Consider the following 13865-nt stretch of genomic DNA (forward strand, 5'->3'; position numbering starts at 1 on the left):
CGCAGCAGAGGGCGCGGGTCTCAGCAGGGGGCGCGGGTCTCAGCAGGGGGCGCGGGTCTCAGCAGGGGGTGCGGGTCGCAGCAGAGGACGCGGGTCGCAGCAGAGGGCGCGGGTCTCAGCAAGGGGCGCGGGTCTCAGCAAGGGGCGCGGGTCTCAGCAGGGGGCGCGGGTCTCAGCAGGGGGCGCGGGTCTCAGCAGGGGGCGCGGGTCTCAGCAGAGGGCGCGGGTCTCAGCAGAGGACGCGGGTCGCAGCAGAGGGCGCGGGTCTCAGCAAGGGGCGCGGGTCTCAGCAGGGGGTGCGGGTCACAGCAGGGGGCACGGGTCACAGCAGGGGGCGCGGGTCTCAGCAGGGGGTGCGGGTCACAGCAAGGGGCGCGGGTCTCAGCAGGGGGCGCGGGTCTCAGCAGGGGGCGCGGGTCTCAGCAGGGGGCGCGGGTCTCAGCAGGGGGCGCGGGTCTCAGCAGGGGGCGCGGGTCTCAGCAGGGGCGCGGGTCTCAGCAGGGGCGCGGGTCTCAGCAGAGGGCGCGGGTCTCAGCAGAGGGCGCGGGTCTCAGCAGAGGGCGCGGGTCTCAGCAGAGGGCGCGGGTCTCAGCAGAGGACGCGGGTCGCAGCAGAGGGCGCGGGTCTCAGCAGGGTGCGCGGGTCTCAGCAGGGGGCGCGGGTCTCAGCAGGGGGTGCGGGTCACAGCAGAGGACGCGGGTCGCAGCAGAGGGCGCGGGTCGCAGCAGAGGGCGCGGGTCTCAGCAAGGGGCACGGGTCTCAGCAAGGGGCGCGGGTCTCAGCAGGGGGCGCGGGTCTCAGCAGGGGGCGCGGGTCTCAGCAGGGGGCGCGGGTCTCAGCAGGGGGCGCGGGTCTCAGCAGGGGGCGCGGGTCTCAGCAGGGGGCGCGGGTCTCAGCAGAGGGCGCGGGTCTCAGCAGAGGACGCGGGTCGCAGCAGAGGGTGCGGGTCACAGCAGGGGGCGCGGGTCTCAGCAGGGGGCGCGGGTCGCAGCAGAGGGCGCGGGTCTCAGCAGAGGGCGCGGGTTGCAGCAGAGGGCGCGGGTCTCAGCAGGGGGCGCGGGTCTCAGCAGGGGGCGCGGGTCTCAGCAGGGGGCGCGGGTCTCAGCAGGGGGCGCGGGTCTCAGCAGGGGGCGCGGGTCTCAGCAGAGGGCGCGGGTCTCAGCAGAGGACGCGGGTCACAGCAGGGGGCACGGGTCTCAGCAGGGGGCGCGGGTCTCAGCAGGGGGCGCGGGTCTCAGCAGGGGGCGCGGGTCTCAGCAGGGGGCGCGGGTCTCAGCAGAGGGCGCGGGTCTCAGCAGAGGGTGCGGGTCAAAGCAGGGGGCACGGGTCTCAGCAGGGGGCGCGGGTCGCAGCAGTGGGCGCGGGTCTCAGCAGAGGACGCGGGTCGCAGCAGGGGGCGCGGGTCTCAGCAGGGGGCGCGGGTCTCAGCAGGGGGCGCGGGTCACAGCAAGGGGCACGGGTCTCAGCAGGGGGCGCGGGTCTCAGCAGGGGGCGCGGGTCTCAGCAGGGGGCGCGGGTCTCAGCAGAGGGCGCGGGTCTCAGCAGAGGACGCGGGTCGCAGCAGAGGGCGCGGGTCTCAGCAGGGGGCGCGGGTCACAGCAAGGGGCACGGGTCTCAGCAGAGGGCGCGGGTCTCAGCAGGGGGCGCGGGTCACAGCAAGGGGCACGGGTCTCAGCAGGGGGCGCGGGTCTCAGCAGGGGGCGCGGGTCTCAGCAGGGGGTGCGGGTCTCAGCAGGGGGCGCGGGTCTCAGCAGAGGGCGCGGGTCTCAGCAGAGGGCGCGGGTCTCAGCAGAGGACGCGGGTCACAGCAGAGGGTACGGGTCTCAGCAGAGGGCGCGGGTCTCAGCAGGGGGCGCGGGTCTCAGCAGGGGGCGCGGGTCTCAGCAGGGGGCGCGGGTCTCAGCAGGGGGCGCGGGTCTCAGCAGGGGGCGCGGGTCTCAGCAGGGGGCGCGGGTCTCAGCAGGGGGCGCGGGTCTCAGCAGAGGGCGCGGGTCTCAGCAGAGGACGCGGGTCGCAGCAGAGGGCGCGGGTCTCAGCAGGGGGCGCGGGTCACAGCAAGGGGCGCGGGTCTCAGCAGGGGGCGCGGGTCTCAGCAGAGGGCGCGGGTCGCAGCAGAGGGCGCGGGTCTCAGCAGGGGGCGCGGGTCTCAGCAGGGGGCGCGGGTCTCAGCAGGGGGCGCGGGTCTCAGCAGAGGGCGCGGGTCTCAGCAGAGGACGCGGGTCACAGCAGAGGGTACGGGTCTCAGCAGAGGGCGCGGGTCTCAGCAGGGGGCGCGGGTCTCAGCAGGGGGCGCGGGTCTCAGCAGGGGGCGCGGGTCTCAGCAGGGGGCGCGGGTCTCAGCAGGGGGCGCGGGTCTCAGCAGAGGGCGCGGGTCTCAGCAGGGGGCGCGGGTCTCAGCAGGGGGCACGGGTCTCAGCAGGGGGCGCGGTCTCAGCAGAGGGTACGGGTAAAGGGAATGTTGGGCTATGATAGTGTGGTTGTGCGATTGGACTAGTCACTGTTGTAATGGAGGAGAATGGGAGCAGGCCCTGTTTGAACCTTGGTCAGAGCCCATCTGGGAGTCAGTGTGTGCACTTTTGGACAATGAATTTCAGGAAACGATATATTGCACTGATACGGTGCCGGTGTAGTGCTGATATGGTGCCGGTGTTGTGCTGATACGGTGCCGGTGTAGTGCTGATACGGTGCCGGTGTAGTGCTGATATGGTGCCGGTGTAGTGTTGATATGGTGCCGGTGTAGTGCTGATACGGTGCCGGTGTAGTGCTGATACGGTGCCGGTGTAGTGCTGATACGGTGCCGGTGTAGTGCTGATATGGTGCCGGTGTAGTGCTGATATGGTGCCGGTGTAGTGCTGATATGGTGCCGGTGTAGTGCTGATATGGTGCCGGTGTAGTGCTGATATGGTGCCGGTGTAGTGTTGATATGGTGCCGGTGTAGTGTTGATATGGTGCCGGTGTAGTGCTGATATGGTGCCGGTGTAGTGCTGATATGGTGCCGGTGTAGTGTTGATATGGTGCCGGTGTAGTGTTGATATGGTGCCGGTGTAGTGCTGATATGGTGCCGGTGTAGTGCTGATATGGTGCCGGTGTAGTGCTGATATGGTGCCGGTGTAGTGTTGATATGGTGCCGGTGTAGTGTTGATATGGTGCCGGTGTAGTGCTGATATGGTGCCGGTGTAGTGTTGATATGGTGCCGGTGTAGTGCTGATATGGTGCCGGTGTAGTGCTGATATGGTGCCGGTGTAGTGCTGATACGGTGCCGGTGTAGTGCTGATATGGTGCCGGTGTAGTGCTGATATGGTGCCGGTGTAGTGTTGATATGGTGCCGGTGTAGTGCTGATATGGTGCCGGTGTAGTGCTGATATGGTGCCGGTGTAGTGTTGATATGGTGCCGATTCACCAAAGTGATTGCAGGGCTAGAAGGGTATAATTATGAAGCTTCCAGAAGCCTGGTTAGCTTGCAGTTCCAAAAATCAGGTGACCTGTGGCAGCCATCTGAAAGATCAGCTCTGACCTTTTTATAAAACAGGCACCCAAGTTTTTAAAAAATTCTCGGCATGGCAGAGTTTAATTGGCTGCTTTGAGATCATGAAAAGCACCGAATGAAGGCAAATCTTTCAAATATTCCTTTCAGCAGTGGGAAATGATTTAAAAGCCTGTTATGTTGAAATTAAGCTGACGTTAATTGAGTCACTTTGTCTTATTTTATCTTGAAATCCAGACCAATAACTAAAAGCACCTTTATTTTCTCAGGCATTATACCCTGGCCATTGGGATTGCAGTGGACGTCTTGGGTTGCACGGGAAGTGTTGAAGAGAGAGCTGCAGTGTTGAGTAAGATCATCAAACTGGCACTGGAACTGAAATATTCCATGGGAGATCTGTACGCATTCTCTGCTGTCATGAAAGCGTTAGACATGCCTCAGGTACTTGCTTTCTCATTGCACCTTAAGTTAAACAGCAAACTGACCCGCTGAAGTTAATCCTGTTATCACTGGATATATTCAGCATTTTGATCATCAAACACCTCTTCGGTTCTGCGGAGGCGATGGTCTAGTGGTGTTATCGCTGGACTATTAATCCAGAAACTCAGCTAATGTTCAGGGGACCCGGGTTCGAATCCCGTCACAGCAGATGGTGGAATTTGAATTCAGTAAAAAAATATCTGGAATTGAGAATCTACTGATGACCATGAAATTATTGTCGGAAAAACTCACCTGGTTCACTAATGTCCTTTAGGGAAGGAAATCTGTCCTCCTTACCTGGTCTGGCCTACATGTGACTCCAGAGCCATAAGCAATGTGGTTGATTCTCAACTGACCTCCAAGGGCAACTTGGGATGGGCAATAAATGCTGGCCAGCCAGTGACACCCATGTCCCATGAATGAAAAAAAAATGAATCAATGAAGTGGACAGATGTTAAATAGAATTAAAACTTGACCACTCGTGCCAATGGACTTTCTTTGTCAATGGAGAGAGGACAGGCCCAAACATCACAAGAGGGAGGATGACCCTCAGGCTGTTTAGGCAGAGAATAAAACCTGTACCATCATCCCCAAAGTGAACCATAGATCTCTGGAAATTGATCACCTTTTCCGTGCAAGGTCAGAGATCTCTCCTGGGACCACCCGGTGCTTCACACTGGCTCTTGACCATGAGGCCTCCCCCAAACACTCCCAGCCATACCCACTGTGTCTAGAGGCCGGTGATTTATTCCACCGGGGCCAACTTGCCACCAACATGTTTCTGGCCAATGTAAAGGAGGCAGAATCCCTGGAGAACAAAGAAAGAACAAAGAACAATACAGCACATGAACAGGCCCTTCGGCCCTCCAAGCCCATGCCGCTCCCTGGTCCAAACTAGACCATTCTTTTGTATCCCTCCATTCCCACTCCGTTCATATGGCTGTCTAGATAAGTCTTAAACGTTCCCAGTGTGTCCGCCTCCACCACCTTGCCTGGCAGCGCATTCCAGGCCCCCACCACCCTCTGTGTAAAATACGTCCTTCTGATATCTGTGTTAAACCTCCCCCCCTTCACCTTGAACCTATGACCCCTCGTGAAGGAGGATCAAGTTCCAGCCCAAACTTCAGCCTCCAGCAGATGATTCACCCTGAGCTGTGCGCCCTGGATCTGATCCAACTTCCAGACTCTTTGGTTGGAATTTTACCCGATTCTGGGGCGGGCGGGGCTCGCAGAACGATATTCTCCGTTGGCCTCGGGCGTTGATCTTACGAGCCTCGGGCGGGCGAGGCGGTAAAATTCCGGCATTTGTGTCTGGCTGGGTTCCACGAGGTATGCTGTTTTCAGGCCAATAGTAGACCAAGGCAAAGTAAAAGAGATTGGACAAAGTAGTAGCAAGTGGTCTATTCCTGCTCCTAATTTGAATGTTCATAGGTAATATTATTAAAGTTCTCGATCAGCCCGGCAAGTTTTTAACAACACCTGAGCGATACAATGAAGGAATACTTAGAAACCCTACAGCACAGAGAGAGGCCATTCGGCCCATCGAGTCTGCATCGACCACAATCCCACCCAGGCCCTACCCCCATATCCCTACATATTTACCCACTAATCCCTCTAACCTACACATCCCAGGACACTAAGGGCAATTTTAGCATGGCCAATCAACCTAACCCGCACATCTTTGGGCTGTGGGAGGAAACCGGAGCACCCGGAGGAAACCCACGCAGACACGAGGAGAATGTGCAAACTCCACACAGACAGCGACCCGAGCCGGGAATCGAACCCAGGTCCCTGGAGCTGTGAAGCAGCAGTGCTAACCACTGTGCTACCGTGCCGCCAGGTTTGACTGAATTTTAGCTGATTACAATCAACTTATCGAAATTCCTCAAATAGTTTCCACACCCCTGCGTAAAGGGGGAGGAAATTCAGCCCAGGCTGAGTAGTGGTGAGCGCTGAGGGAAGTTTCTCATTCCATATCGCTACCTGCGCTACCAGAGACTGTGCATGTGTGATGAGGCCAGTGTGTAACTCTACTGCCCCATTCTGTGCCTGCAACGCAAGCTAGTACATGGTCATGGCAACAGATACTGGACGTGATTCTGAACCGAGGGCTCAGTACAGTGGGGGTCAGATGGGTAAATTTTGATCAAATTGAGGTTTCATTGCAGATCGTGGCGCCTGTTCATTAAGCACAGAAGTTGTTCTAATGCCACTTCTATTTGTGTAGATTACGCGCTTAGAAGAAACGTGGACTGCACTGCGGCGAAAACACACTGAGAGTGCCATCGTTTATGAGAAGACGCTGAAACCATGCATCAAAGCTTTAAATGAGGGAAGAGGTAAGAGGCTAGGATAGTTCACCCAGAAAGCAGTAGTTTATTCATTCTGAAAGGGAATGTGCTACAGGTGGATTTATTCCATAATGCTACCTTAGTTCTGGCACACTCGCCTCCGAGCCGCAGAGTTGTGGGTTCAAGTCCCACTTGAGCACAACAATCTAGGTTGACATTGCAGTGTGGTACAGAGGGAGTGCTGTACTGTCAGAGGTGTTAACCTCTGGTTGAGGGTTAAACCGAGGCTCCCACCTACCCTTTGGATGGATATAAAAGATTCTGCGGCACTATGTCTAAAAAGAGCAAAGTGTTATTCACAGTGTCCTGGCTAATATTTATCAATCAATGTCACAAAAACAGATATCTGATCGTTATCACATTGCCTTTTATGGGAGCTTGCTGTGCACAAATTAGCTGCAACACTTCAACAGTGATTTCACTCAAAAGTACCACATTGGCTGTAAAACCGCTTTGGGGTGTCCAGTGGTCAAAAAGATGCCATATTTATATGTCTGTTCCCAAAGCCCTTCCACCATCTACAAGTCAGGAATGTGATGGAGTGCTCTCCAGTTGCCCAGATGAGTGCAGCTCCAACAACACCCAAGAAACTTGAAGCGAATCTGAACAAAGCAGCCCGCTTGATTGGCACCCCATTCACCAGCTAAACATTCACTCCCTCCACCCCCAGTGCACAATGGCAGCAGTGTGTAACACCAACTAGATGCATTGCACCACCAAGGATGCTCCAATAGCACTTCCCTAACCCGCAACCTCTACCACCTAGAAGCACAAGAGCAGCAGACGCATTGTAATCCCACCAGCTGCAAGTTCCCCTCCAAGCCACTCGCCATCCTGAGTTGCAACTGCTGTTGCTGCACTGTTGCTGGGAAAAAATCCTGGAATTCTCTCGCTGCTGTGGGTGTACCTACATCACATGGGTAGCAGCGGTTATAGAAGGTGGCTCGCCATCTCAAGGGCAATTAGGGATGGGCAATAAATGAGAGCGCTGCTCAAATTTTGTGAACAAATTTTTTTAAATCTATAAATGTAAGTAATTCTTCACATTTTCACATCTGAATGAATCTTCCTGGACTGCATCAAAATAGACAATTTGAGACAGGGCGAGAGTTAGGCTGGTAAAACTAGCTTCAGTCTTCTTTGGCCAAGAAAGGAGAAAAGTCAACTTGCATTCCCATCCCTAGCTAGTATTGGAAGGGGTGCATGGACATTGTATGGACATTGGGTGCATGCAGGATTAGTCCCTGCTATTTGAATAGCTCTTTGAGCCTTCACTGCTTAGGTTCGCAAGTGAATAATAAACACTGAAAGGAGCTGTAAATATTACCCAGCACTGACGGGACTCCAGCGGTAATCAATGTCTCCAGAGAAGATGTGGAGAGGAGAAGACATATAAATTATTTATTAAAATTCATTTTAAAATTGCTTGGTGTTGTGGGAAGATCTTCTGCACAATCAAAGGAAGAACGGAGTGGAATTCTAATGATCGTTGTTTGAAGGTAGCCTTTATTTAACACGTTGTCGTAACTTGCGGTGTTGATGTTTCATTCTTCCTTTTGTTTATTCTGATAGAGGAGGTCGCTGCCAGTAAGGTAACAATTCCCCACCTCATGCCTCTCATTACTCTGATGGAGCGGGAGTTTGTTACCTTTGAAGCCGCTGAGTTGTGGGAAAGTATTGACCAGGGCTGCGAAATAATGTTCCAACACCTGGAGAATGCCCGCTGCTTCGCATACAACGCTGATACCTACAAAACCAATGCAAAACGCATTCTTACAGGTGAGGATACAGTGCACTAAATGGAGGAAAGGATTTAGTCAGCTGGTTTGAGTCCAAACCAGGAGCATCCTGACACGGTGTGATGAGGCTGAACACATTTGTAGCATTATTAGTTTAATGGTGTGCTGCATGAAGACTGCGAGGTTGTGGAATTGCCGTGTTCTCAATCGCTGCTGTAAAGCCAAGGTCATAATCCTGGGGCAGTGCGTTGGCACAGCGGTTAGCACTACTGCCTCACAGCACCAGGGGCCCGGGTTCAATTCCAGCCTCGGGTCACTGTCTATGTGGAGTTTGCACATTCTCCCCATGTCCGCGTGGGTTTCCTCCAGATGCCCCGGTTTCCTCCCACAGTCCAAAGATGTGCAGGTTAGGTGGATTGGCCATGCTAACTTGCCCCTTAGTGTCAGGGGGACTAGCATGGTAAATATGTGAGGTTATGGAGATAGGGCCTGAGGTGGGATTGTTGTCGTTGCGGGCTCGATGGGCCAAATGGCCTCCTTCTGCACTGGGGGGATTCTGTGAAATGACCAAGCGTGCTACTGCGTTGCATCAAACCAATTGTTGTCAGTACACCTTAGCCACATGGACCCCAACGGTTCAAAAGGTGGCCCACTTCACGAGGGCAATTAGGCTTGGACAGTAAATGTTGGTTTGTTTGAGATACTTGCATTCCATGAAAGAATTTTTAAAATGCAGGAACATGCAACCAGATTTTACTAAAAGATTACGTCATAGAGTCATAGAGGTTTACAGCATGGAAACAGGCCCTTCGGCCCAATTTGTCCATGCCCTCTGTTTTTACCACTAAGCTAGTCCCAATTGCCCACATTTGGCCCATATCCCTCTATACCCATCTTACCCATGTAACTGTCTAAATGCATTTTAAAAGACAAAATTGTACCCGCCTCTACTACTGCCTCTGGCAGCTCATTCCAGACACTCACCACCCTCTGTGTGAAAAAATTGCCCCTCTGGACACTTTTGTATCTCTCCCCTCTCACCTTAAACCTATGCCCTCTAGTTTTAGACTCCCCTATCTTTGGGAAAAGATGTTGACTATCTAGCTGATCTATGCCCCTCATTATTTTATAGACCTCTTTAAGATCACCCCTCAGCCTCCTACGCTCCAGGGAAAGAAGTCCCAATCTATCTAACCTCTCCTTGTAACTCAAACCATCAAGTCCCCGTAGCATCCTAGTAAATCTTTCCTGCACTCTTTCTAGTTTAATAATATCCTTTCTATAATAGGGTGACCAGAACTGTACACAATATTCCAAGTGTAGCCTTACTAATGTCTTGTACAACTTCAATAAGACGTCCCAACTCCTGTATTCAATGTTCTGACCAATGAAACCAAACATGTCGAATGCCTTCTTCGCCACCCTGTCCACCTGTGACTCCACTTTCAAGAAGCTATGAACTTGTATTCCTAGATCTTTGTTCTATAACTCTCCTCAACGCCCTACCATTAACAGTCCTGCCTCGATTCGATCTACCAAAATGCATCAGTTCACATTTATCTAAATTAAATTCCATCTGTCATTCGTCAGCCCACTGGCCCAATTGGTCAAGATCCCGTTGCAATCCTAGATAACCTTCTTCACTGTCCACCATGCCACCAATCTTGGTGTCATCTGCAAACTTACTAACCACGCCTCCTAAATTCTCATCCAAATCATTAATATAAATAACAAATAACAGTTGGCCCAGCACTGATCCCTGAGACTCACCGCTGGTCACAGGCCTCCAGTTTGAAAAACAACCCTCTACAACCACCCTCTGTCTTCTGTCATCAAGCCAATTTTGTATCCAATTGGCTACCTCACCCTGGATCCCGTAAGATTTAACCTTATGCAATAACCTACAATGCAGTACCTTGTCAAAGGCCTTGCTAAAGTCCATTATGTGCCATTATTAATGCAGAAATCCAGCAACCTGTGGTGAGGAAGAGCTATCCTTTGAATTGTGAAACACCACAAGTTGTTGGCTAATTCGCACTGCTCCAGTATCAGCCCCACAAAAACATCGCAATTTGAACCTGCCTGGCTAGTTTTGAAAGTTGCTTTGTTGTATATTGCGCAATTAACAACTGCTAAGTAACCGCTCCTAGTCCTGAAAATAAACAATTACAAATGTGGAGTCTCATTCCCTCCTCCTCTGCCAAATTTGCCTTTTTAATATGTTCTTTCCACTTGCTCTTCTCTCAGTCCAATCTTTCTTTCCCTCTCTTTATTTCTCTTTCTGTAGCTGATTTGACTCAAATTCAAACTCCTCCTCAGCCCTTGATTATTTCTCAATCCTTTAATCTCATTGTTACATTGTCTGTCCCTTTGTCCATCAAGGGTCAAAGTGCTGTCATTCCTTCATCGTGCAATTATTAACACACTTCCAGCAGCTCTGTAGATTTTAAAGCTGGAATGGGCATGGACAAGACTAATGGAGGACACCAAGAGATGCCCACTCCAGCAAAACCTGGGCCACTTTATCACTGAATAAAGGTTTTTCTTGATGAGGAATGCACAGTAAGAAGTCTCACAACACCAGGTTGACGTCCAACAGGTTTATTTGGTATCACGAGCTTTCGGAGCACTGCTCCTTCATCAGGTGAGTGCAGGAGATCCTCTCCACTTTGAGCCGGCGGTTTGCGGTGTCAGTGGTAACCATGATGTGGAGACACTTGCGTTGGACTGAGGTGGGCACAGTCACCTGATGAAGGAGCAGCGCTCCGAAAGCTCGTGATTCCAAATAAACCCGTTGGACTTTAACCTGGCATTGTGAGACTTCTTACTGAGCCCACCCAAGTCCAACACCAGCATCTCCACATCTTGATGAGGAATGTTGAGCCATTCCAGTTTGTCCTTCCGCAAAAACCTTTCGACTCCTTTACATTAACCAACTGTATCTTGAATGGCTCCAGAGTTGTTGCTGCCACTGTTGTACCTGGTATTGACTCTCGAGAATAGTACGTTTCTGAGCTTTATCTCTCTGCCCCTAGGTTTCGAGTCAGAGGAAGAGCTGCTGGAGACGTTTCAGACGGAGTTTGCGATGAGGTTGCTGTGGGGGAGCAAAGGGGCACAGGTTAAGCAGAGCGAGCGATACGAAAAGTTTATGATGATTCTGACAGCTTTGTCACGGAAACTTGAACCACCAGCTCGGCAACCGGACCCCTAGGAATCAGTGGGAATACAACCGGGAAGGTTGTTAAAGCACACTTCATTATATATTCAACCGCAATCAAGAAGCAGTCCCATGCCCGCGTATCAGTGTTTTCGCTAGTCGCTGCCTCGTACTGGATCTCAGCCGCTTCCGCTTACACAAGTTTAAACATTCCAGGGGAATTCTTAAATGTAACTAATGGCAGGATAGAGTCTGGAAACACTCATGGAATGTTATGTCCTCTTATGGTAATTCTTTGAAATGTGGTCTATTCTGCGTTGCGATGTGTCTTTTAGCTAAGATATTGAGGACACCTGTAGGAGACTCGTTGGAGCGACCTTGTAGCTTTCCCCAGGTCGTGCCTGGGTCCGGAAGCTTGCATCGGGTAAATGGCCAGGTGATGTTTGTTTAAATGTTGGTCATTGTAAATATCTAATAAGAAGGCAATCTCTTTTGCCTGAAGGTTTCAGCCATTTAATATATTTTCTTACTGTAATATCAAACCAGAATGTGTAAATAGAGTTCTGTAAAAATGAAGACAGTTACATATGATATTTTATGCAGTTCTGCAGAATTACAGTGCAGAAAGTGTATTAACATGATCCAGTAAAATTGCACCATTTCTTTACCGACTTTGATGCTTGATTTTCTTTTTTAATGAGTAGTTGATCTCTCATGGTATTAGAACATAGGACATAGAACAGTACAGCACAGAACAGGCCCTTCGGCCCACGATGTTGTGCCGAGCTTTATCTGAAACCAAGATCAAGCTATCCCACTCCCTGTCATCCTGGTGTGCTCCATGTGCCTATCCAATAACCGCTTAAATGTTCCTAAAGTGTCTGATTCCACTATCACTACAGGCAGTCCATTCCACACCCCAACCATTCTCTGCGTAAAGAACCTACCTCTGATATCCTTCCTATATCTCCCACCATGAACCCTATAGTTATGCCCCTTGTAATAGTTCCATCCACCCGAGGAAATAGTTTTTGAACGTTCACTCTATCTATCCCCTTCATCATTTTATAAACCTCTATTAAGTCTCCCCTCAGCCTCCTCCGCTCCAGAGAGAACAGCCCTAGCTCCCTCAACCTTTCCTCATAAGACCTACCCTCCAAACCAGGCAGCATCCTGGTAAATCTCCTCTGCACTCTTTCCAGCGCTTCCACATCCTTCTTACAGTGAGGTGACCAGAACTGCACACAATATTCCAAATGTGGTCTCACCAAGGTCCTGTACAGTTGCAGCATAACCCCACGGCTCTTAAACTCCAACCCCCTGTTAATAAAAGCTAACACACTATAGGCCTTCTTCACAGCTCTATCCACTTGAGTGGCAACCTTTAGAGATCTGTGGATATGGACCCCAAGATCTCTCTGTTCCTCCACAGTCTTCAGAACCCTACCTTTGACCCTGTAATCCACATTTAAATTAGTCCTACCAAAATGAATCACCTCACATTGATCAGGGTTAAACTCCATTTGCCATTTTTCAGCCCAGCTTTGCATCCTATCTATGTCTCTTTGCAGCCTACAACACCCCTCCACCTCATCCACTACTCCACCAATCTTGGTGTCATTGCACATGAGGAGTGGAGACAGAGTGAAGGAGTGTTAGAGGGTGGGAACACTACTTATGGTTATGATCCGGTAAGTGCCCTGCAAACCAAATCACAAAGGGAACCTTGGCAAGCCATCACAATTATTTTGTTTGTACTTTGTTACTACAAGATGTGTGGACTGACGCCACATATTCCAGGAACACCTTTGGAGGTTATTCTTTTTAAAATCGATTAACAAAAGAATACCTAAACACACAAGATTACATTTAAGAACATAAGAAATAGGAGCAGGAGTAGGCCATCTAGCCCCTCGAGCCTGCCCCGCCATTCAATAAGATCATGGCTGATCTGAAGTGGATCAGTTCCACTTACCTGCCTGATCCCTATAACCCCTAATTCCCTTACCGATCAGGAATCCATCTATCCATGATTTAAACATATTCAACGAGGTAGCCTCCACTACTTCAGTGGGCAGAGAATTCCAGAGATTCACCACCCTCTGAGAGAAGAAGTTCCTCCTCAACTCTGTCCTAAACTGACCCCCCTTTATTTTGAGGCTGTGCCCTCTAGTTCTAGTTTCCTTTCTAAGTAGAAAGAATCTCTCCACCTCTACCCTATCCAGCCCCTTCATTATCTTATACATCTCTATAAGTTCCCCCCTCAACCTTCTAAATTCCAACGAGTACAAACCCAATCTGCTCAGTCTCTCCTCATAATCAACACCCCTCACCTCTGGTATCAACCTGGTGAACCTTCTCTGCACTCCCTCCAAGGCCAATATATCCTTCCGCAAATAAGGGGACCAATACTGCACACAGTATTCCAGCTGCGGCCTCACCAATGCCCTGTACAGATGCAGCAAGACATCTCTGCTTTTATATTCTATCCCCCTTGCGATATAGGCCAACATCCCATTTGCCTTCTTGATCACCTGTTGCACCTGCAGACTGGGTTTTTGCGTCTCATGCACAAGGACCCCCCAGGTCCCTCTGCACAGCAGCATGTTGTAATTTCTTTCCATTTAGATAATAATCCAATTTGCTATTATTTC

General features: G+C 51.4%; 1 protein-coding gene across 3 annotated transcripts in view; it reads left to right on the forward strand.

Annotated features, from left to right (window-relative positions):
• The window catches only part of bcar3 (BCAR3 adaptor protein, NSP family member), a 219848-nt gene extending 207965 nt beyond the window's left edge, over positions 1-11883 (forward strand). For all 3 annotated transcript variants that reach the window (XM_078218856.1, XM_078218857.1, XM_078218858.1), the window contains 4 exons: positions 3754-3925; positions 6192-6303; positions 7888-8094; positions 11090-11883. In XM_078218856.1, coding sequence (XP_078074982.1) covers positions 3754-3925; positions 6192-6303; positions 7888-8094; positions 11090-11265 — 667 coding nt within the window. In that variant the 3' untranslated portion in view covers positions 11266-11883. The remainder of the gene's footprint in view (positions 1-3753; positions 3926-6191; positions 6304-7887; positions 8095-11089) is intronic.
• Positions 11884-13865: the final 1982 nt, after the last annotated feature.

The sequence above is a fragment of the Mustelus asterias genome, chromosome 8 (assembly GCF_964213995.1).
Source record: "Mustelus asterias chromosome 8, sMusAst1.hap1.1, whole genome shotgun sequence".
Lineage (NCBI taxonomy): Eukaryota > Metazoa > Chordata > Chondrichthyes > Carcharhiniformes > Triakidae > Mustelus > Mustelus asterias.